Raw genomic sequence first — 26,231 nt, forward strand, 5'->3', positions numbered from 1 at the left:
GCTCTGCAAGCTGTGCGCCCTGTAAGTGAGAAGACAACAATGTCTGCCAAAGATATTGAAAGTCTAATAAACGATATCAGAAAGGTAGCACAGAAGAAAGGTATCGATTTCGACTTACCGGGACAACTTTCTGACTCCGATTATTATACTCTTATGGGTATATTAATGTCTGATTTTAACTGTATTTATGACCTAGTAAAGTCCAAAATGCATTCCTCAACAGAGATCCTCTCGTACTTGTTTGGCAGTGTTACTTGTAAGCTTCGAACGGGTCTCTCGAATGCTATTCTGTCCACATTATTCAATGTCAGAAAACGAAGAATATCATCTTCTGTGCACTCTGCACGTGAGGCTTTTATGCAGAACTTTGTTCCACTATATCTTGGAACGGAATACAAGGTTATTGAAACCATACGAAGCCTTTAGCACCACGATTATTCATTTCCGACGACGACAATGATACTGTAACACTTGTTTCTGATGGCACGTACATTTATATCCAGAAGAGCTCCCACTATTCCTTTCAGCGACGATCATTTTCGTTACACAAAGGAAAACCTTTGGTGAAGCCTATGATGTTGGTCACGACGGCAGGTTACATTTTGGATGTCTTTGGACCTTACTTCGCGGATTCAAAGAACAATGACGCTAACATACTCATATCTTAAAAAAGATGCACACAATATCAGAGAGTGGCTGCAGCCAAAGGATGTTCTGATTGTTGATAGAGGCTTCCGTGATTGTTTGACACTTCTGGAAGAAATGGGTCTCGGACCTGAAATGCCTAGATTACTCAATAAGCAGCCACAGTTTACAACAGCGGATGCTAACGAGGAGCGTCTTGTGACGAAAGTTCCATGGGTCGTCGAAGCCATTAATGGACAGTTGAAAAACTGGCGCACATTGGATAAAGTGGTACCCAATACGCAAATACCTTATATTGGTGACTATGTGCGAATTATATGTGTTCTTCTCAATGCTTTCTATCCTACAAGGATTCACAACACCGAAGATGACGAAACAATCGCTCAGTGGATGCTGGCTTTAGTTAAAAACCTAATTACTTAAAACAGATGGTCGACCAACAAGGCTGGGCGCGAGAAAAAGGCAATTTGGGCTAAGTTAACCTATACAGATCTTCAAGATTTTCCACGGCTAACTTGGGATGAGCTACGGCAATTAACTCTTGGCATATATCAACTTAAACAAAGCCAATCTTACACTCACGAGCACTTAAGTGACGAAGGTATGTACTCTCTGTACATACATCATGACGATGCTTCTGTTCTCCAAGTTCAAGTACGATCACGACACATAAGATCCAAAACCTATATTTGGATCAAAACAGAGCAAAGCAACATCGCACACATACAGCGGTACTGCCAATGTAAAGTAGGCGCACGGGTCGTCGGATGTTGTGCGCATGTTGCTTCCGTACTATGGTTTCTGGGTTACTGGCGCCACAATTCCAGCGCAGTTAAGAAACCAAGTCTAGAATATACTCATACACTACAAGATGCCGCCTGCAGGATGGTCCAGTGGCGATTCGGATGACGACAGCAAGCACGATGCCTAATCTGCAAACTAGCTACAAGTGTCTCCAGCTGTCTGATTATTATCTATGCTTGATTATTTCCGATGTAATATATTGATCTCATAGTCGTAGTAGACTTCATTCTTCTTATTCTTGCCGTTAGTGTTCTATTTACTATTGCTTTCTCGGATTCCAACTCATGACATTAGTGTTTACGTTCCTTCGTTAACACACGACTTACGTCTTTGTTTATTTTATTTTTTTTACATCTCACTTATAGCGCTTTCCGTCAAAATATATTTGTTTTCTTATTTTTATGAGGTATACTATTGAAAACCATGCATTTCATATCTCGGGCCTGATGGGCGAAAAATGGCCCTTATCAACCCACCTCCTTTCATTAAATATGAATGAAACTGTTTGCATAAAATATTAATAAATATAAATAATTCTTTTCAATGCGGTAATTTTAAAATTAAAAAAAATGATGGATGATGATGAAAGATGGCGGATGAATCGAACAAGTGACCTAACTATTCTTGGAAATGAATTAATGTTACTTCTCTTCTTCATCGTGCTATGTCATGACGCACTAAGGGAGGACAAGAAGGAATGCAACTAGTAGATAAAAAGGATGATAAGTGCTCCTTGTATTAATGACGTATGTCTGTGAAAAAAAGGCTTGTATCGATTTGTAAACGACGGTGTTCAATGTAATGTATTTTATTGACAATTCTGTCATTTACCTCATTTCTTCTATTTATAAACGCCTTTGTGTTTATATTTCAAGAGAAGCCGAGGTTTAATGGAAAATATTTCAGGTTGTCTAAAATGATCAAATGTTGGTCAATGCTATAGCTTATGTGTTTCTCTATAGATAGAGTAACCACATTTTCAGTTTCTCTAACCGATACTTGGTGGCTTAAGTGTAGGAGTTTTATTATTATTATTATTATTATTATTATTATTATTATTATTATTATTATTATTATTATTATTATTATTATTATTATTATTATTATTATTATTATTATTATTATTTATTCTGTAGAAGTAGTAACATCTATTGAATAAACAGGGTGAACCTGAAAGATGTGCACAAACTCCGGAAGGTGATTCGTGACATCAAAAGAAGATAAAATGTTCTCTTGCATGTTGTCGAATTACGCGTTGTATACGAGTGACAGGGGGTGCGAACTTGCAATCGAAACTCGAATCCTGATAATTGGAATGGAATTGAAAAATATACACATCAATGCACCACGCAAGAGGACTTTTTTGTCTTCTTTTGATGTGACAAATCACCTCCTGAAGTATGTTCACCCCAAGTTGGCATCCCTGTCACTCGTACACGATGCGGAATTCGACAACATACAAGAGGACTTTTTGTCTTTTGATGTCACGAATCCCCTCCCGGAGTTTGTGCATATCTTTCAGGTTCACCCTGTATATAGGTGATGCTTAAGAGAGAGCGAGTGGGATAAGATGTAGAAAAACAAAAATACTAATTGGTAATCAGGTCAACTGGTAAGGAATAAGTCACAACTAGTACCGTGTTCCGAAAGGACATTGCACAATATTCATAGACCAGTACTTTACTCAGCCTCTCAGGTTTAATCGAAATCTTACTTAAATAATATTTATCTACTACTTGGTTTTACACACAACTCTACAATAATCTTAATTCTCAGTTCTGGGTTATACTACAATAACATTAATTCCAAATGCAACTCTATCCACCACGACTCTGGAGCTCACTAAATGGAATAAAAAACACTTCTGACCAGAGTTATTTGTTAAAAACTAAATTACAGTGTAACGGTTTCGAGAACTTAACGCTGTCTTCATCAGACTCTAACTGAAAGAGATATCTTCAGGGCACAGACATTTATACTAAAAGTGAAAGTACTCAAATTAATTTGGGTACGTTGAATGATAGGAATTCTTGACGAATGAACAAATCAGGGGCGTCATTTAGGGGGGCAGGGAGGGGCAATTTCCCCCCCCCTGAGTTTGAGATGTATATAGATTTTATCAATAGAATAGTAGTAAATCAATGAAAAACGCGAAATTTTACTTATACCAAAGGGTCTTGCCCCCCCCCCCTCAAAGCAAAATCTGAAATGACACTACTGGAACAAATTTACATCGGGACGAAAGGACTGGCGGACAGATATCCAAAAATAATATTTTCGACTTTTAGAAGCCATAAAACGTGTGAATTCGTTGAATTATCGAATTCAATTTTTTCATAATCGCCACACTTTTTTCTCTTCTATCGTCACTTCAAAGTAAATATTAATACAGATTCTCAATATCAGTTACTAAACAAATATGACGTTCTTGCAAAGTAATGTGCACGCTTAAAATTACAGTATAGGTGTACCTACCTGATACACGCTTAAAATTACAATATAGGTGTATCTATTATACACGGTTAAAAATACAGTATAGGTATATCTATCTGATACACGGTTAAATTAACATTATAGATGTATCTATCTGATAGAAAGATTTGAATGTGGCTATACGAATAAAATCTTTGCTAAATCATTGTTCTTAGAAAATGAAAGGTTACATTGACCATTGGCTAATAATATAGTTATTTAATATTAATATATCAATAGCTTGTGTTCAGCATACTAGATGGAATGTTATTACATGTAACAACACATGGATTCTCATTCCGTACCAATATTCGCAAAATTTTTGCGAATTCGTAACTCTACACAAAAAAAGTAGCACAAGCAATTGTAAATGCTATATTGATTATCGCAAACTAAATAACTTAATTTGCGTTGCGGTATCGTGAAACCGTATATAGAAACAATAACAGTGACACTCTTCCTATTTCCGCGTTCCTTCGTTCTAACCGCCTAATTCTGTAACACCGCTGCGATAATATTTTCAACCGGTCAACACCGCCTATATGTCAAATTAATATCACCAGGCCTGTGTTAACCGTAACACTGCACCGTTGATGTTGAAATAACACTCTAAAGTAGTAATCAAGCTGGGACAACTAGCCTGTTTTAAAATACAGTTGTTTTAACAGCATCAACTTCTAAGACAGGGGTACCTGGTTCGATCCTCACCATTTTCCTCCCACATTCTCATTACACCATTTTTTCATAATCATTCACTTTCGATAATTATTCGTCTCGTTTAGCCTGAGCAGCATAATTGTAGAGAGTAAGACTACAAATTTAATTTAATTTAATTTATCTCATACACCTCAGAAATTTTATGAGGTGTTGCTCAATGCTCCTGCTACTCAATGTTGCCAATGAATAATGACAAACTGTCGTGCGTTTCGTAAAATGAAATACTAGGTATACATTAATTGCAAATTTAGAGCAAAGCGATCGACCATTTTTGATTATTCATAGAATTTTTTAGAGCATCAATTGTTTTCATAAACGAACACAACATTCAAGTAGTTGAATTTGGTATATCAGCGAAAAGCTTGATGGATTTTCGCACAACAAAACGAAAAGGGCTTCGCCCTATTTCTAATGCTGAAAATTCTATTTTCCATTGTTTGTAATAAGAATTCGGACGTCTCATGCTTTTCCAAGATTTAAGTCTATGGTCATCTCGTTTTTCGGTGATAATTCTTTAATGGAATATAAGATCGGAACACGCAACCCCTTACGACACTCAGCGCGAACTCTCAAATCACCATGTCAAATTTGATGAAGAACAGTTCAGACATCTCGGATATCCAGTTTTCGGTGATTATTCCTCAATGATATGTCTGATCGGGACGTGAGACCCTTACGACACTCAGCGCGAACTCTCAAATCACCATGTCAAATTTGATGAAGAACAGTTCAGACAACTCGGAGATCCAGTTTTCGGTGATTATTCCTCAATGATATGTCTGATCGGGACATGAGACCCTTACAACACTCAGAGCGCGCTCTCGGAACGCCATGTCAAATTTGATGAGAACAGTTCAGACATCTAGGAGATCCAATTTTCGGTGATTATTCCTCAATGATATGTCTGATCGGGACATGAGACCCTTACGACACTCAGAGCGCGCTCTCGAATCGCAATACCAAATTTCGTGAAGAACAGATCAAGCATCTCGGAGATCCCGTTTCTCGGTGATTATTCCTCAGTGATATATCTGATCGGGACAAGAGACCCTTACGACACACAGCGCAAACTCTCAAATCACCATGTCAAATTTGATGAAGAACAATTCAGACATCTCGGAGATCCAGTTTTCGGTGATTATTCCTCAATGATATGTCTGATCGGGACCTGAAACCCTTACGACACTCAGAGCGCACTCTCGGAGCGCCATGTCAAATTTGATGAAGAACAGTTCAGGCATCTCGGAGATTCAGTTTTTCGGTGATTATTCCTCAATGATATGTCTGATCGGGACATGAGGCCCTTACGATACTCAGCGCGAACTCTCAAATCACCATGTCAAATTTGATGAAGAACAGTTTAGACATCTCGGAGATCCAGTTTTCGGTGATTATTCCTCAATGATATGTCTGATCGGGACATGAGACCCTTACGACACTCAGAGCGCGCTCTCGAATCGCCATGTCAAATTTGGTGAAGAACGGTTTAAGCATCTCGGAGGAGTATTCGGACAAACGAACGCCTACGTCGATTAAACAATGGCCTTGATCCAAAAATTCTCAATTGAACGTGCAGCCATAATACCCCGTGGATTTTTGAAGATCCATTTTAGCATGACTTTTCAAACTATTAGAAGTCGATTCCATGACAAAGAAAGTGCTTTTGCAACTTAAGAAAGAATAAAAGGTACGAGTCACAGCACAGAACTTTCTCGCTTCAATTTGTTAATTTAAATCATGTTATGCTACTGAAATATTTATTTGTGAAATAGTAACAAAATTATAAGGCATCTGAAGGAAACACCCGCAATATCCAAATAAAACTTCTCCCGAAGACAAAACTACTCCTTGTGGATGGATATTTTCATGGCAACTGTGTTGTGTCATGTTGTAAGGTACTGACGAAACATTTATTTATGAAATATGAACAAAATCATCTGAATCTTTTTGAAAAAAAAAAAAAAAAAGTTAGAAGAGGATTCACTCCCAAGAACAAACTATCTCCTCCAGGGATAAAAGTGGATCTGAAAAGGTACGGGGACGCATGACGTCAAGCCGTCCCCCTTGCCTATCTCTGCCCATTGTAATTTTTTTTTTAAAAAAAGCGGGGGGATGTCACAGATATTTTCTGGTAGTGGGGGGACAACGTCCACTCGCACCCCCCCGCACTTTTACCCCTGATCTCCTCTAGATTTTCACAGAGAAATGACTTATGCCGCAGTATATAGTTTTAATGAAATATTCATGTATGAAATATAAACAAAATTGTTTGAGTCGTTTTAGAAAAGAAATTGCATTTATTTATTTGTTTTTAATTTTCACTTTCCATTACACTATTCTTATTTTGGCGCAGGCCCGTATCCAGGGGGGTCTACGCCCCCTAAATTTTTCTGCCCCCCTAAAATTTTCAAGATAGGCTTGCAAATGAACTATAATATGGTGATGAACTATAATATGGTTGGATCGCCCTCCCCGCCTAACTTCAGCCGGGTCCCCCTACATTTTTGGGCTGGCTACCGGCCTGTTTTGGCGGATAGGAAGAACATTCTGAAATCTCCTTAGAAAATCTTAGGAAACGGTGTTTGGGCATTGGCCTTATATACAGTGACAAAGACAGAGACAGCGACATATACAGCAAGGATGTTATGAAATAGAGGATCTGCCCATACGTATCTTCATCTTATGAACTCAATGAAGCCAAAAAAACAACCGAGCATCGTCTGATCGGCTACTCTCGTTTCCGCCATGATTGTTGGCTCAAAACATTGCTATTCTATTGGCGCGGAGCGGGCGGACTAGGTGTGACGAAACTGTGATGTATGGCCTCACGATTTTGTTGTATGGGCAGATCCTCTATTTTATAACATCCTTGATATACAGTGACAGAGAAAAATATAATCGTTGCTGACGCCTCCATTAAATTATACAGGTAATCATTCATTCATCAAACAGCTTTAGTTTAAAATTTGGTGCAGATACATTTAACGGTATGGCCTCTGAGTAACTATACTTAAATCGTAACGAATGAACTGACAGACATTGAAAAATCACTTTTTTCGGAGCGTAAGAGGTCACGATATGTGCAGATCTGTTGAAATCTGAAATTAGATTTTTCTTTTCCCGACCAACACACTTTCTTCTTGTCTACCGTCGCTCAAAAGTAAATATAAAATGGAAAAAGTCGAAGGTGAAAACTCTTGTAACATTATGAAACATGTTTTGCTAATTTCCACGAGTGTCCATTAACACGAAATGAAGACCTTCATAATGAATAAGTAATTGAAATGGATAAAAGGGAGGAAAAAATGATCATATTTAATTCATAGACTTTTTGCAAACACTGTGTATTTTCTTTCACGTAGGCGTGAGTTGAAGCGCAAAAGTTCATGGTGCGTGTTAAATTAGTAATAACCACAAAAATCGAACTTCTTTTCTGTTTCTAAAACTTGTTACTGTGGTAACAGCTACTTCTTGGTCTTAGTGGAGGGTTGCGGGAGGGTATGGCAGCAGGAGGTAATCAGCGGGTGCAGTAGTTAAGGGAGCATAACGATTATATAGATTTGAAACGTGGCTATTGAAGGCAGAATAAATCAATATTTCTCAATGATAATTTTCTGTCGCTTGAAAGCATTTCATTCCGTAAACGATGCACTTGAATCTCCCTAGAAATGTCTTGTCTAGACAATCTTGAATTCATATTTCTGAAAGAAAAAAAATTAATAATAACAACACTGGCATGCTTCTGAATTTTTTTCAGAACTTTAAAAAAGAAACTACGCATGCCAATTCTTTCTTAGAGATTCTTAAGAGAATAAAATACAGCTGTTCCTTGTTCGTTTGATTTTTATGTTTGGTGGATTAATAAGTACAAATACAAATAAACATGGGATATTTTAAGATTATTTGAGTCAATAAACGAATACAAACCTGAAATTATTGTTAGGACTACATAAATGGTATAATGGATTTAGTCTCAACATTATCTTATATATATGTTGTGGCTCTTAATCTCTTGGACTACAAGACCGATTTAGATCAAATTTTCAACATAAATGAGGTTCGGGTCTAGGGTAGTTTTTATCTAGGGTATATTCACTTTGACGGTAGAGCTTAGAGAAGGGGAAGTGGAACAGACATTTAAAAATGATGAAAATGACCGATAGGGTCTATTAGTGTCGACTCTATAGTTTCCGAGGTCGCTAGATTAACAACGACATTTCTATTCTCATTAGCCCCGCAATTTGGAGGAGGGGGAGATATATAAAAATGATCAAAATGGCCAATATTAGTGTCGAATCCATAGTTTTCTGGGTCGTTGAGATGAACAGTGACACTTCCGATGCCGTTTAAGTTCAAATTCAGTCCCACAACTTGAAGGAAAAGGAGGAAGGAGATACATAAAATGATCGAAAATGGCCAATATCAGTGTCGAATCCATAGTTTTCGGGGTCGCTGAGATGATCAGTGACACTTCCGATGCCGTGACCCGTAACATAGGTTAAGGGAAGGGGGACATGTATAAAATCATCGAAAATGACCGATATTAGTGCCGAATCCATAGTTTTCGGAGTAGCTCTGATATATACTGACACTTCCGATGCCGTTGAAATCCAAATTCAGCCACGCAATATGGGGGAGGAGGAGGACAGAGAAATATAAAGATGATGGAAAATGACTGATATCAAAGAGCGCTTTAGTAATAGTAAAAAGTGACTGACTAATGGAATATACTATTACTATGTTTTCTTAATTTAACTCAGTGAAGCGGGTAATTTATGCTAGTATATACGTACATATAATTTGTATAAGTGTGGTTTTGAGAATTACAATTTTAAGAATAAATCCATTATATAATTTATATAGTTCTAATAATAACTTCAGTTTTGTATCCGTTTATTGACGGAAATAATCTTAAAATATTCCGTGTTTTATTTGTATACATATTTATTATTCTACAAAACATAAAAATCAAACGAACAAGAAACAGCTATATTTCGTTCTCTTAAGATATATGCAGGGCCGGATCTAGGGGGGGGGGGGTCAATTCAGAGTATTTGCCCCGGGACGCAGCTGATTGAGAGTATGTAGGGGGCGCCATTTCGATGCAAGATTGGGAGGAAGCGGGGCAGGTATACGCCTTTGCCCCGGGCGCAATATTTAGTAGATCTGGCCCTGGATATATGTATGGTTCTGTCATTAAGGTATTCACTTTATTTTCATTTACCATGAATAACATATTGAGATATGAAGTGCCATGCAATAGAGGAGGGGGTAGAGCGTGGTGACTTGCCTCTGGTTGTGTAAAGATACTTTGGTTCTACTCCAGGCTACACGAGCTTATGGACAACACTGTGCTTGGGTTTTCGAGAATCTTCCGGTTCGTAATCAGTTAGTTTCAATAATCACCAGTTCTCTTTTAGCCTAAAAAGGTATAAATGATTTGAGTTTTATTAAGGATTTAATTTCGTTGCATTTTTTTCTCAAAACGTCACGTATTTCTATAGGGATGCGAAAAATAACAGATATAACTTATAATGACTTGTATAACTAAAATTATCTAATAAAATTACCATTATAAAATAGAATCTGTTCTTTAGCACAAAAATGAAGTTTGTTTATTCAACGACAAGTTATCAAACTGTACGAATTCTTTTAATATTAATGGAGTTCATCCTCGTATAATATGACGTAAAAATGATTTGTTTCATGAAACCAAACTTTATTTTCTCGGTAAATGTTCATTACAGCTGCATCAAACTTCTTTGGAGTATTTATTTTGGCGCATTCACTTTTTATTGTTAATATTTAACTCTATACCTAGGTATAATCTCATTAGTTTCAAAACGGGCTATTTTCAATGCACTCGTGTTCTATTTTTCACCCGGCGACAAGTGAGGTGTTTCCACTAGGCAACGTAGTCGCTTTCGCTGCTCGATCTGATGGAATCGACCACAGAAAATAGAGCACCTTTCAATTTGCCAGTTGATTCGTCGTCTCGTCTTCGACCAATAGGCGATTCAGTCCAAGTCCTTTTCACACAGTCGACTGAGTCGAAAGTGACGTCAGTTTTACTGAATCAACAAATCGACTAAGTGAAAACACCCCTTTACATATACACTGTAATTAATGTAATTATTTATTAATTAAAACAACATCTACATATAACAAACTCAGTGATATAGTCCACTATGTCTTAGTGCTGGGACTTTGAAATTTAAAACCCTTAAGAGTTAGAAAAGAAGAAGAAAAATACCTACCAGTACCCCACGTACAATCCACAAATCTCCAGGCACCATGAAGGAAGACTGCATTCCATGCATGACAGGAATCCTTTCCAGGCTGGAACTTGTAACCCGCCCGAAAGTCATATCCTCGAGCAAATCCATGAACCTTCTTCACTCGGATCCCTTCCGTTTCACACATTTCAGTGAACAGTTTTACAAAATCCCTGCACACACCCGCTCGGTGTTTCAGAATATCTTCTGACGTCAAAACGACATCTACGTATTTCCAGTCAAACCTAAAATTATATACAACATTATTAATTACATGTGTTAATATTCCCTTTTATTAATATACAACGTAGGCTAGCTTTACTCATTGGAAGATAATGTATACTTGACCAGATAAATTGGTTATACAAGGATCAGTTAATTTTAAATCCTGGAATAAATCTTTTATTAAATTTTCACTTTCTGGGTAAATACCTATGATAACAACTTCCTGATGAAATAACTTCCCGAAAAATTCAATATTACAGTACTAAAATATTACAAGGAAAGTCGTCAATGATGCTTTCCCACGGATAACACAGATTTCAAACTCAAATAAGAAACTAAGCAGTGTTTGTCATGCTTTACTTAGAAGCTAAGGGCCTTATGCAGAGTCGTTCTGACGCGTGATTAGTGCCATACTAAAGAGTTCGATAACATGGGCCTTATGCAGAGTCTTTTTGATTTATGATTAGCGTCATACTAAAGGCCTGACTACTGCAGGAAACATATGTTAGTGAAACTCTTTAGTATGACACTAATCACGAATCAGAACGACTCTGCATAAGGTCCCATATGTTTCTGCAGTAGTCAGCCCTTTAGTATGACGCTAAACATTGTCGAAACGATTTTTCATAAGGCCGTTAAAGTTTAAGGTGCAGTGTTTCTAAACATATTGTTGATATTTTACCATATAAGTTGAATTCTTTATTTGCGTCTTACATTATCTGTTGGGGTCTTTCGAATAATGATATTGCTACTTTTAGATTTAAAAAAAGCAAATCATTAGCATTATTTTTAAGCAGCAAGTAATCATAAAATATACGGTTGTAATTACGAGTATCTCATATACACAATTTCAAATTCACTGCACAAGATGAGCACTTTTTCTTTTCACACTATCTGTGATTACAATCCAGAATATCTAGATTTGTTTATTATATGCCAAAATTACCAGTACCACATTTAAGTAAGGATGTGTACATAAATTTTTTAAGTTGTTAGTGCATCATCTTTTAAATTAAAAAAAAGAAAAAGAAAAAGAAAAGTAGTTAATGTTTTTAAAAAATCCGTGAGAATTTCTTCAACTTACTGGTATTAGAATCAATAGAGTAAAAGATTTAGGAATGTTTTGTCTTTTCAGTGTGTGCTTAGCCTCATTTTCAAGTGCTATTTATTTCTACAGTATTATGATATTGTGTACTAATGTGTATATTCTCTCGCAGATGTAGAAATTTCAACTGTGATACTTATTGAAGAATTTTTCCACTATTTTGAATTAATTAAAACTGGTAAATAAAATAAATGTTTGTTCTAAGACAGGACATTATTAATATAAGTGGACAATAGTTGGTATTTATTTTTTTAATTATCATAATGCCTGTTCTCTCACGCCTGTTTAATATTAATAACATATTCATCATTGTGTAATGTACAGATATTTTATATATTATAGCACATGCCTTATAATTTACTATACTACGCACTTTGCAAATTTTACAGGCACACAATTATCTATGTCTGTAAAAATCCAGATGTCTTCTTTGCCTAGGAGGAACTTTTGAAGAATTTGAGAGAGAAACGAAAAAAATCTTGGACTACCAATAAACGAAAGCAAAACAAAATAGGTGTTGACAACGAAAAGGGACGTAACAGGAGAAGAGAATAAAGATATGACGAATTATAAATACCAGCAAGTAAACCAGTTTAAATATTTAGGTACATTATTAACGGAAGGAAATGCTATAACAATCAAAATCAAAGCAAAATTAGCGGGAGATTATCTTTACAAGGAAAAAAATCGCCACTTTCGAAAAGATATCGATACAGGTAAAAGAAACCATGTATAGAATGATACTGACTAGTAAGACCTATATTAACATATGCAAGGGAAGCATGGACTCTAGGAAACAAATAAATAAAACCTGAAATATTATTACTGAGATGGTAAAGAAACATTTTGAGAAGGGTCTATGGATCGAGAAGGATAGAGGAATCTTGGCTGATAAGAAAAAAATGAAGAAGTGTACCAAATCTACAAAGATTTAGATCCAGTGGCACATATTGAACAACGAAGAATACAGTGGCTAAGTCATGTCTAAAGCATGGAAGAGGATACACTACCAAGAAGGATGCTAATAGAGGAAAAAGATTGGTCGGCAGACCTAGGTTGAGGTGGATGTAGACACGATGTAGAAGAGGACCTGAGACAAATTGGAATTAAAAGGTGAAGAGCCGAGGCCATGGAAAGAGAAAAGTGGAAGTGTGTAGTTGAGGAGACCTGAGTCTTGAATGAACTGTAGCGTTGAGAAGTAAGTAAGTAGTTTGTAGTATCAAATAAAATAATTTCAGCCAGGTTGTAACGCTTCATTTTCTCCACGATCTAATACTTCATTTTCCCATTGTAATTTTATTTATATTTATATTTAGGAGTAACATTCACTCCTTCAAGCTTTTTCCCCCCCAGAATGAATCATATCATATACAGTACTATGTTACAAAATTATCTAGATCTTTCAAATCTATATTGCCCTATAGGAACTGTTATTTCTGCATCTGAAACTGATTATTCTAATATTTAAATTTCTTTATCGATTATTTATATAGTGATTAAATATTTTGAAGATGATTTGTATTGCTTAACTTAAACATAATCATATATACTTAGCGACAATTTTCAATTAACTGATAAATAAAGAGTAGAGGACACCACTCTAAACTTTCTCACTCCTATCTCTTAAATTAGATCAGGTTATACTGCTGCTATTACATCTTGTTTATTTATGAAATATGAAAAAAGCCTGAAGTCGTTTCTGAAGAAATTGTTCGAAAGTAACTCATGACGAAGTACAACTACCACTTTTGAGTTTTTCATGATTATTTATTTGTAGAGAGACGAATACTACATGCAAATATACCTATTTACAGTATTTACAAGAAATAGATAAACATAACAGTAGGATAGACATACAAGTATAATTTTAATGAGTGGTTTCTCATCGAGTCTATCACTTAAAGAATGTATTGCTTTTTTTTCTTTAATTCAGCGAAGGACGTTCTGAATATATCAATATTTGGATCAACCACACGAAGATTGCTGTAGAGATCACACATGCTCCAAATAGGTGAGCTTTTTATTATATTGGTTTTCAAAGTTCTAAATGAAATAAACCAGCTTTTAGATTTTTTTGTTTAAAATTTAAAATTGTATTTAGAAGGCAGAGGAACTTTTCTTTTGCTGCTGAGTGATACAAGGTTCAGTCGTTTCATTAAAGAATCATATGTTTCAAATTTACTACACATGGTTGTTTCCTTGAAAACTAAGTACCTTGCGAATTTTGATTGTATCGATTCTATTTTGCGGCTATATTTTTTGCTTGCAGAGTTCCAGATTTCGGCAACGTATTCTAGTTTCGATTTAACGTGCATTACATATAATTTTTAATGTGTCTTGCATCTTGAAATCCTGAATTAGCTAATTATGCCATATTGTTTAGTTGTTCATGAAACAACTATGAAATATAGTCAAAATTGTTAGAGTTGTTTCTGAGAAAATGATCCAAAATGAATTTACTCCAAGAGTAAACTACTTCTGGCCTTTTCTAGGAAAACGACATACTATAGTATGGGGCTGTTAATAAAATATTATTTTATGAAAAATATTCATTATTGTTAGAGCCGTTTTCAAAAAAATTGCAATTTTTAATTTTCATTTTCGAGTAAACTATCCTTGGTTTCGGGAGTAGAAAGAAAATTTCATCCTCTTTCCTGGATAACCTTAAGTTAAAAAAATTCGTGCATATACGTTGAACGGTGTGACTTCTAGCCGAATGTATATACATCAGAACGAGCAGAACAGACACCTAAAATTACTTTTCAATATGGCCATAAAACATGTACATTCGTTGAATTCTTTTCCTTTTCCATCACTATATATTTTTCTCTCTTAGTGTTACTCGAAAATAATAAATTTGCTTAATTGAAAAATTAAATGGAAAATTGGCAATAATCATGTACTTAAATACACTCCCGGTTTAACTTGTTTTAAGTTTTCATACAAAACAATATTAATAAATTTTAAATCAATAAATATTCCTTCATAAATATTTTACTTATGGTTTACTGATACTTACTTAACGGAGAAATTTACTTTATCAATTGTAGAAATGTGTAATTTGCTTCTATATCACAAATGTTTAACATTATAAAATTGTGTAAGTATGTTGAAGAAATATTTGAGAATTAGTTTTAAAATTTGAAAACATCTAAAATTTATTACATTTGATATTCAAAAAAGATTCTACGGATATCAGGAGATACTATCTAATTAAAGAAAATGTTAATGTAACATACAACTGATCAAATTATTTCCGAAATTTATGTGGTAGTAAAAATTAATTTTAAACATTAAATTTTAAAATATTTGTAATACATGCCTCCAAATAATTAAAGCATATTTCATAAACGAAATAAAACTTATTATGGAAGTAAACACAAGAATTAAGAGAAAAATTGAGATAAATAGAAGCTGAAGTGAATTGATTTTAAACAATGTTCAAGAATAAATGACTCTAAAATAAACAAAAATACTACAACAGAAACAAGTGAACAATAGAATAATAAAAATAATATATCAACGTTTAGAGAAATTTTACAGTATTTCAGGTTTAAACTTTAAAGGTTTAAACTCCATCCACCTGTAACATAATATTTATTCAAATTGCGTTTGCTCCTTAGAAATCATGTTTAAATTTCGTTGTTGTTATTGTTATAAAATATTAATATAAAAGGAAGCATTAAAATGCAATTGTAGAGATCATCATATGTATTTTTGACATTATTGTTTCCTGTATTTCCTGTTATTGTTTCGTTTTTCGGCTTTCACATGCTTTTCTGTTATTGTTTCGTGTATTTTCTGTGTATATAGGAGAATACCCTGTATATTTTCAAATTCACTATCCTAAGCAGTATACTAAATATCTTTTAAAATTATATCTCGTTTATCGTAACGTAATCTAAAAAAATAATGTTTTCATTACAGTCTAATAATAAAGAAACTAAGAAAGTGAAGAGTATACAGGAATTCAAAGACATTATAATTACACCATAAATTAAATTCTAGTAAATCTGTTCAACAGAATGAGAGAAATATTTGATTATATTCAAATTAAAAGTGCATATTTAAAATTGTTAGGTAACCCAATGACTGTTTGAAATTTCAAATATTACTTATTCTATATCATGAAAGTTACGTAACTTAATGGTTAATTTATGCCAAAAGAAGAAATTTAAAGAAGATTTTAAGAAGAATTATTAACAAAAACAAAATGTTCAGATAGCATTTAGTAGAGAAAACCTTAAAATAGGAAATTGATAAAGTTTATATTAATTGGCTAGCTTTCACTAAATTTCATAATAAACAAGATTTAACTGAATTATTAACACGATAAATGCTATATTATTGTATAATTTTATATTATATCAGTTGATCGAAAGAAAATCAAAGACAATATTACTTAAGAACAAGAGATAATAGATTTGGTAAAAATAAATTATGAATGCAAGAAAACTTAGTTAAACCATGTAATATAAATCAATTTCAAGTATATGATATTCATAGACGAAAATTAAGCAATATTAAAACGTGTTCAGTTTGTAAGGAAAATTAAGTTTTAAGTTGGTTTTGTAAAATAAGTAAATTGTGATGGTTATCGTCAAGATTATAAATATTGTTCTTAACAGCACGTAATTAAATTAGAAATGCGAATGTTGATCAACAGTAAATAAAGTCTATTTTGAACGATATGCAAAATGAAGTATAATAATAATAATAATAATAATAATAATAATAATAATAATAATAATAATAATAATAATAATAATAATAATAATAATAATAATAATAATAATAATGAAATAAATTCAGAAACAGAATACAATTTCATATCAATTTCAATAGAAGTGGAAAGGGATGTCTTAACTAAAAAGCGTGTAACGATAACTTGTAGAAAATATGTATATATTATTAAGGATCATGGTCCGTATCTTATGATATCATTTCGTATGGTCTGCATCGTATGGTATCATTTTCTTTTTTCGTTGCCAAACATGTAGAAACTTGTTATTTCTGGATAGTTCTTTATATAGTATGTGAGGAAGCCATAGTGTAAGTTCGTATATAAAGAAGATTAATTATAAAAATAATAAGTTAATGCAAAAAATTCACGAAAAATACAGTAGTTCGAATAGATGTGATTTCTTGTGTTATTATTTGAACAGTTAGTATATGAATTATTTTTGAAACATTTCCATAATTTTAATATAACGAATTATTATATAACCTAAAACTTTATAAGCCCTAGCATTTAAGAAATCTTTTATATTTATTTTAATAAGCTTACAATAATTCTTTTAATATTAACTATAAATCTATCTGAATTGATTAATAAATAATAAAATTACAGTACGTTCTTAGAAATGCCCTATTCATCATATAATTCAAAGATAGTTCAGTCTTGAATTTTTAATTTTAAATCTCTGCGTATAGCAGGCTGCAGAAGAAGTAGTAGGTTACCGTGAACACAAAACGGCTAAGAAACCATAACTTACAGAATAGATGTTGCAGAAAATGGAGGAAAAGAAGACGTGGAAACAGGTTCATACAGAAGAGGACAGAAAGATGTACAGAAAGTTAAATAACGAGTTATGAATTGAAACAGACAGAGCAAGGGAAGAGTTTTACAAAAGAAAATGCGAGAACATAGAATAATTAGAAAGAATGGTGAAATATGAGGAAGTGTACAAGGAGGTGAAATCTACTGAACTTCGGAGGAAGCAAGGAGGATGTTATAATGGCAGTAGAAAATAAAAATGGGAAGGTAGCCAGCGAGAGAAAATATGTTGAGGTCTTATATAAGAGTAGGGATAGACCATGTGGCCTAGATGTTGAAGTAGTAAATGAAATAGGTGAAGATGATAAAGGGTTTAGTGTTCTTCGGGGTTGAGTTTGAAAAAGCTATATCCGAGACTAGGAATGGAAAGCAACCAGGATAGATAATATACCAATCGAATCCATTAAAATTATGGAAGACAAGGGAAATAGAGAATTGTTCCGACTCTGCAATGAAATACGTGAAATACAAGAGTGCCCAAAAATCTTCCTGAAGACAATCATGTTACCCATGGATAAGAAATCGAACCCAAAGAGATTGTGAGAATTATAGAACTATTAGTCTCGTATCGCATGCAGCAAAAATTTTGCTTCGAATTCTGAATAGAATGTTGCATGTTGTATGAAAAAGTTGAGAAGGAACTGTTCTGGTTCAGGAGAGGTAAGGGCACAAGAGATGCAATTGGATTATTAAAGGTGATCGGTGAAATCTTATAGAAAGAGGGAAAGAGGTTTATGTTGTATTGACCACGCGAATTGGGAATTGTTGTTGGGAGTTCTAAAGAAGGTTGGATTGGAATGGAAAGATCGAAGACTCATAAAAAACTTATATATGTACCAACAAGTAAGTGTTAGAATAGAAGAGAAAGTGACAGAGAAGAGTGCAATTGGAAGGGAGTTCGACAAAGGATGCTGTCTCTCACTATCATTGTATAATATCTCTCTAGAAGACACAGTGAAAAAGAGCCTACATAATTAAAACAGCATTTCAGTAGGAGGTAGAATGATTAGAAGTATCCGGTTTGCAGATAATATGGCACTTGTGGCGCGATTTGAAAAGAAAATCAATCAAAAGTTAGAAAACTTGAGGAAGGGATGAAGAATATGGGATGAAAATAAATGTTAGAAATAAAAAAAACCATGGTGACTGGAATGAAGCGGTAGTTGTCAAATATAGAAGCAGGAGGGGAGAAAATAGAACAGGTGACTAGTTTTCGATACCTGGGTGATATTAGTGATAATATGAAGCAGTGATGAAAATTTTCCGATTCATAAAAACATACTCCACTTATTCCTACATCATTATTTAGCTGTGATGTGAGGTGGAAAATTTTCTTCTATATTTTTCCGGAAAATTTTCCGTTCTTAACAAATAGCAGTGATCAAGTAACAAACCCTCAGTATTCATAAAATTGATTTAATTCATGTATAGATATTGTTAAAAAGTGAAAGATCGTTTAAAGAATCTGAAAATTTTCATAGCTCAGACAATTTTCAGTACTATGTAGGAACAAGTGAAACAATTTTTTATGAATCGAAGTCTTTTCTGTCTTGTATGGAAAAATTGAAGAACTTTTTATGAGTCGGAAAATTTTCATCATTTTGAAGCAAAAAGTAAAACAACTTTTTGTGAATCGGAAAGTTTTATTGATCTGTAGAAGCAAGTAAATTGAATTTTCATGAATCGGAAAATTTTCGTCACGATGTAGAAACAAGTGAAAAAACTTTTCATAATCCGGACAATTTTGGATATTATGTATAGTGATGTTTGGTGGAAAATTTTGCACTATATTTAACTACACATTCAGCTATAAAATTCAATTCCTGTAGAGGGAAGTTGTAGCAACAAATTATCATTTTTCCAGTTAGCTTTCGGAAACCAGTAAATTTTGTAATGTTTCAAGTTGGGAAGTAAAAATATACAGTGTTTCTCTCTCTCTCCCCCTCTGTGTTTGTGTGTGTGTGTGTAAAGTGCACGGAACATACATCGAATTCGTAGAGAACAAATGTCCCATTCCAATATTTAAAATGTAACAAGAAATTGAAAAGAAACCTTTGTGAATTTATCAATTTCAGAAACAGAAAATTCCACTATTTCTTCACATGTAGGACTGCCTATGACATGAAATAACTACATAAAAATTCCTTATGAAGATAATTTTTGTAACAGAAAATAAGAAAAATTGATTTTATTGTGTTTAACACTCGTGAATCATAATTTCAATATTGGAATATTGTATAATCAACATCTTAGAGCAGATATTTGTATTGTAAAACTACCATTATTATGTATAGAAATCTATCTACGTATTTATAAATGTTGTGTATGTAAATCTATAAATGTAGTAAAGCTATGAGAAAACCGTCTTATGCGTATTAAACTGACGAAATCTAATATTGTAAGATCAAAGGGGGATTCTGAGGGAAGAACGCATTGAAGTTTTTAAAACATTCTTGAAATGAAGAATCGTTAGATTTTCACTTCATGAAACTTTTTAAGACAATATTTATTACCAATAAATTTTACAGCTAAACAACGATATAGGAATAAGTGGAGTATGTTGTTATGAATCGGAAAAGTTTCAGTTTCAATATTTTCCGGAAAATTTTCATCACTCTACAGGACAGACATTTTTTCGATTCATGAAAAATTGTTTCACTTGTTCCTACATAGTACTGAAAATTGTCTGAGCCATGAAAATTTTCAGATTCTTTAAACGATCTTTCACTTTTTAACAATATCTATACATGAATTAAATCAATTTTATGAATACTGAGGAATTGTTGCTTGATCACTGCTATTTGTTAAGAACGGAAAATTTTCCGGAAAAATATAAAAGAAAATTTTCCACCTCACATCACGGATCTAAGAATAAGTGGAGTATGTTTTTATGAATCGGAAAATTTTCCGTTTCAAAATTTTCATCACTGACGTGCAGTTAAATATAAGGGAAAATTTTCCACCTAACATCACTATACATAATATCCAAAATTGTCCGGCTTACGAAAAGTTTTTTCAACTTGCTTCTACATCGTGATGAAAATTTTCTGATCTATGACAATTCCTTTCACTTGTTTCTACAGAGCAATAAAACTTTCCGATTTACAAAAAGTTGTTTTGCTTTTTGCTTCAAAATGATGAAAATTTTCCGAAAAGTTCTTCAATTTTTCCATATAAGACAGAAAATATTTCGATTCATGAAAAATTGTTTCACTTGTTCCTACATAGTACTGAAAATTGTCTAAGCCAAGAAAATTTTCAGATTCGTTAAACAATCTTTCAATTTTTAACATTTCTATACATGAATTCAACCAATTTTATGATTGCTGAGGAATTGTTACTTGATTACTGATAATTTTTTAGAACGGAAAATTTTTGCGGAAAAATATAGCGGAAAATTTTCCCACCTCACATCACTAATATGAAGTATGAATGTGATATAAAAGGCTCAGTAGGCGAGCTAAAAGGAAAACCTATGATATTATTACTACTATTTTGAAAAACATTAAACTTAGTCTTCAACATTAACAGAAGAAAAAAAAACTTAGTAATTTTGCTTGTACTAACATTTCAACTCAGTTTCTATCAATAATATTATCATCTTTATTGTAACGCATGCCGTACAAAAATATACACTTCGTTGAAATCAATAATCAATAAATTCCCCAGATTCTTATAAATAAACAAAGCGTGACACACGCTATATATATGTTACAATAAGTACAGATGCTGCCACGCATTGTACGTACGTACATACGAAACGTGATAATATAATGTTTTCATTACTAATGGCCTAAAACAGATGTCGATTCAATACTTTCGATTTTCTGGTAAAAAGCTTTTAAAAGGTTGTGACCGAAAAAATATATGTATAAGTAAATACGTGTTTTAAGTAGTAATACGTAACCTAATGACAGTTTGTAGCCTGTTCGATACCAACGGTTTTTTGCTGCTACACTTTGAACAAAACAGATCAGTTTTTAAAATTCTCTTCTCCTCGTATTTCATTGCTTTTCAGAATTCAAATTAAATGAAAATGAAATGAAATTTCTAGTTTTATGTTCCTCGAAATGAAATGAAAAGAAATCTATCAGTTTCACGTCTCACGATTATGCCTGTTAGGCTCAGGGAGATGATGATTAAAGCAAGTGAATGATGAAAGGAAGAATTGGTGGAATGAAAAGTGGGAGGAAATGGGAGTACCACGAGGAAACCCATGGACACGATGTTGTCCACCACAAACTTACTTGCTCGGGGATCGAACCAGAAACCCCATCCACCAGAGGTAAGCGCTCTACCACTGAGCCACCGTAACCTCTTTTGGTCCCTCGATTGTGCCCTGAAGGCAAGAGAACAAGAATAATAATCAATGAAAATTGAATGATTTATTATAGAATAATTTGTGGAATGAGAATGTAGGAGGAAACGAGAAAGTCTGAGGAAAAACTATGGACACGATGTTGTACACTACAAGCCGACATGACTTGGGATCGAACCAAAGAACCTTCATACCAAAGGCGATTGTTCTACCACTGATTTTAGAATTCAAGATGCAATATATGTTTAATACAGGATGTAATGTAAACACAAAATAAAATAATAAATAAAAATAGGCCTACTAACCGTAAAAAAAAAGTTTTAAAAAATCGATTCAGTTTTAGCTGCTACACTCTAATTCCTCATGTAAATCAGTGGATTAAAGAAAATGGTTTAGCTATTCAACGTGAATAGTAAACAAATCCATGATATGATGATAATAATTAAGGAAATCTAGATAGTAAACGTGTTAAAAATTTTTGGACTCTTTCGACTCACTTGTAAATCATTCCAACATAACAAGATAGCGAAACTTATCTTGTATTGGTTTAAATGGAATTGTACTTCAGACTTAAATGTGAGCTTTCATGTGGTTTTAATGTTTTATCAAATGTTAAGTGACAGTAGTGTTCAAAAGCATAGTTATTTACTGCATGTTTAGCTTATTAGCAGTTTCGGAGTTATTTTTCAAAATGTTCATACCTGCTTAGGAGCAATTTCGACATTAATCATGTTAAACATAGCGCACTGAAATTTTTGATAGAGTTCAGCTATAATCAAGAGCGTCCATGTTGTGATTTCCAAGGGGGGCAAGTATAAGCGACGTTTCAAAAATAGTTTCAAATTTTGCTGTAACAAATGTAAAAATTATATTGGATTTTCAATATTCTGAAGTACAATTTCCTCTAGGGGGCGAGCGTCCCACCTTGTCCCCCCTGATGGGAACCTTTGGCTATAATACGAAAAAAATCTGAATTCACTCTCTGGTTCGTTAGTACACAAGGGAACTCAACTGTTGAAAATACGTTCAAAATTGAAAACGGTAATTTTCACACCCTACCTATTGATATACTATATTACAATCTGCTTAAGATGTTGCAGAAAAAGAACAATATTAACTAGTTGATTCTGTCCACATCACATTTTAGAAAACACATTTATTCTGTTATATTAGACACTAGTATTAAGAACTTTTAAATATTAAAAACGTTTTCTTACATACATAGAAACAATGGTCTAAGTATTTAGCATAACTTCGAGCATGGTGAGGAGTGTTTTGAATGTATGAGGTTAGGTAAAACGAACAGTAAACCTATGCATGTTTGTCATGTTCATTTATCCGTTTGTAAATTGAACTTTTAAATATTAAAAATGTTTTCTTACATACATAGAAACAATGGTCTAAGTATTTAGCATAACTTCAAGCATGGTGAGGAGTGTTTTGAATGTATGAGGTTAGGTAAAACGAACAGTAAACCTATGCATGTTTGTCATGTTCATTTATCCGTTTGTAAATTGAACTTTTAAATATTAAAAATGTTTTCTTACATACATAGAAACAATGGTCTAAGTATTTAGCATAACTTCAAGCATGGTGAGGAGTGTTTTGAATGTATGAGGTTAGGTAAAACGAACAGTAAACCTATGCATGTTTGTCATGTTCATTTATCCGTTTGTAAATTGAACTTTTAAATATTAAGGGGATGTCTACCCACTTGCAAGTGTTTCAGGATCCCTATAAGATAACACGTAGATATTTCTATGTGAATATTTAACAAGATATTGCACTTACCGTCTCAAAATTTTCCATGATATTTTCCAACAGCAATACCTATATGTTCATGGTTTCTGTTTTTGATTTAATGCCCCAGATTAATTTAGATTAATTATAATGTATACTTCCGTTTACACTTGGCAACGTAGAGGATAGAATTTCTCCAGGAATTGAGAGCTCTCTGCTGAACCTCTAGCCCTAATAGTCTTCGCGTCACGTGGTAGTGATTTATGAGCGCTTCTGGCTAAAAACAAATGTTGTCTCTGTTTCTTCCTTTTTTTTTTTTTTGTCAAAAACTTGTTTTGGGCAGCTTTGTCCTCAGTTTTGTCCACTGCCTCTATCGAGATAGCAGTTATACAATGGAGATCGTTTGCAGATCTCATAGCAGATAATGTAACATTCTTTGAAGAAACTCGAAGACTGACATACGAACCGCGTGACAATTTGGGTAGGGAATCTGGAGCGTTGCAATTTTGTGTTCTGGAGTCCGCCTTATCACACAAGACGAAATGACCATAAACAAGAGACTTGTGAAGGAAGAAGGAAAATGTTCTTAGTAATTGTATCCAATTGTTTCCACATTTTTCACCTTTCCCCCCGAAAGATCCCTTCGAAAAGGGAAAGAGGGGAAGGTGATTTTGTGACCCTTGAGTTTTAGAATATTCTTGAAACGAACTGCAAAGTGCACTTACTGGAAATTCTACTGTCGTTGTGCTATAATATCTGTGTTGCAAGAAGTGTGACAAAATGAAGGAATCAAAGAGGAAAAGAATTTGGTACTCTCTCCTTCCAAAAAAGAAGTCTCGCCAAGCTAATTTATATGTGCGGTCGATCTCAGAGTATGGAGTTCAGAGACTGGATAGTTAATATTTACCATTCAGGATTACCTTACAACCAATTAAATTCCATTTTCACCTAGCTTGGGCTGGGTTTGGGCAACTCCCTCTTGTGCAGTCGCCTGGACCCAGATCAGGCTCGTATTTATGGACATGTGTCTATTTCCGGATCACTTCGGAATTGATCCTTCGTTAATAACCATTCAAGTTCATTACTATATTTCCTGAATTATCCAGTAATCCTTTCTCATCCAATCCTTTATCTTTCTTCATTCTTTCTCTTTTTCTTTTCTTCTCTGCCTCCCTCTGCTACTCTTCTTTCTCACTCTTCTTTTTCCTAACACTAACAAAACTGAAAAACGGTGTCATGACGGGGAGTAGTCGCTATCAGCACGGTCAATAAGTTGTTTCGATAGTTTTTTTTTTCTTCGGGAGTCCGATATGGAATGATTAACTCGAAAATGAACATATACAGAAAGAATAATAATAATAAAATTTATTCATGATTTCAATTATCAGATAGGAGAGTATTGTATTTCTTCCTTACTTCGGGCGACTCCTCCTTCCACCCACGAATAAAATTACCCGTATACATGACAATAGGAAGGTATTTCGTTGAAAAATATGCTTTTTGTAGGAACATTTTAATTTCAGGCATATAGTCATTCTACTCCTTTTCATAATTTAATTAATATAGATGTATGCACAGTATAAATGTAATGTGTTAGAGATGTAATAAACTATTTCGTTGATAATTGTTTTTGGTAGAATCATTTGAATTTCAAGCATAACGTCATACTAAGGGGTTCCATAGTCTTGTGGTTAGAACTTTTGACTCCTGTTCGCGTGATTCTAGGTTCGATTCCCCACTAGAATACTCAAATCATTGGCGTTTGCTCATCGTTGTGAGGCAAGCTGGGGAGCCACGTGATTAAAAGACGTGACAGTCTATAGAATTAATATAAATGTATACACAGTACAAATGTTGTTTGACAGTAGTAAGGTATTTCGTTGATATGTATATACTATTTCTAGGATGTATACATTTCTTTGTATACGACTTTTATAATGTATAATGTATTCTTATAATCAAGAACGAAATTTTAAAATTATTATTATTATTATTATTATTATTATTATTATTATTATTATTATTATTATTATTATTATTATTATTATTATTATTATTATTATTATTATTATTATTATTAAGTATTCTGCCTTTTGGCCGGTCCTGGGACTGATGAGATTTTTTTCGTTTCTTCTTAATTTTCAGTTTGGACCTTGAAATATTTCTTCCATGTTTCTCGATTTTCAGCTTCTTCTTAATAATAAGTAATTATTAATGCTTAATAATAATTAGGCATAACAATGTTAGAAAACTGAAATATTTTAACAGAGCAGTTGATTTCCACGAATGTCTAATAACAAATTTTACCACCCAAGTGAGATTTATACCACTTGACACTATGGTTCGGAACTCATGACTATCATATTTGTGTTA

The 26,231-nt window shown here is 33.6% G+C and overlaps 2 protein-coding genes across 2 annotated transcripts in view; both read right to left on the reverse strand.

Moving 5' to 3' along the window:
• LOC145681814 (hillarin-like) overlaps window positions 1–537 on the reverse strand; it is a 34,673-nt gene extending 34,136 nt beyond the window's left edge. The window contains exon 1 of the mRNA XM_081753422.1: window positions 492–537. Coding sequence (XP_081609548.1) covers window positions 492–537 — 46 coding nt within the window. The remainder of the gene's footprint in view (window positions 1–491) is intronic.
• A 580-nt stretch (window positions 538–1,117) lies between these two features.
• LOC145681816 (uncharacterized) overlaps window positions 1,118–26,231 on the reverse strand; it is a 30,868-nt gene continuing 5,754 nt past the window's right edge. Inside the window, exons 2-3 of the mRNA XM_081753424.1 lie at window positions 10,896–11,158; window positions 1,118–1,200 (exon numbers count right to left, since the gene is read on the reverse strand). Of these exons, the coding sequence (XP_081609550.1) occupies window positions 1,118–1,200; window positions 10,896–11,158 (346 nt within the window). The remainder of the gene's footprint in view (window positions 1,201–10,895; window positions 11,159–26,231) is intronic.

This window comes from Thermobia domestica, chromosome 3 (assembly GCF_964235325.1).
Source record: "Thermobia domestica chromosome 3, izTheDome1.hap1.1, whole genome shotgun sequence".
Taxonomy (NCBI): Eukaryota; Metazoa; Arthropoda; class Insecta; order Zygentoma; family Lepismatidae; genus Thermobia; species Thermobia domestica.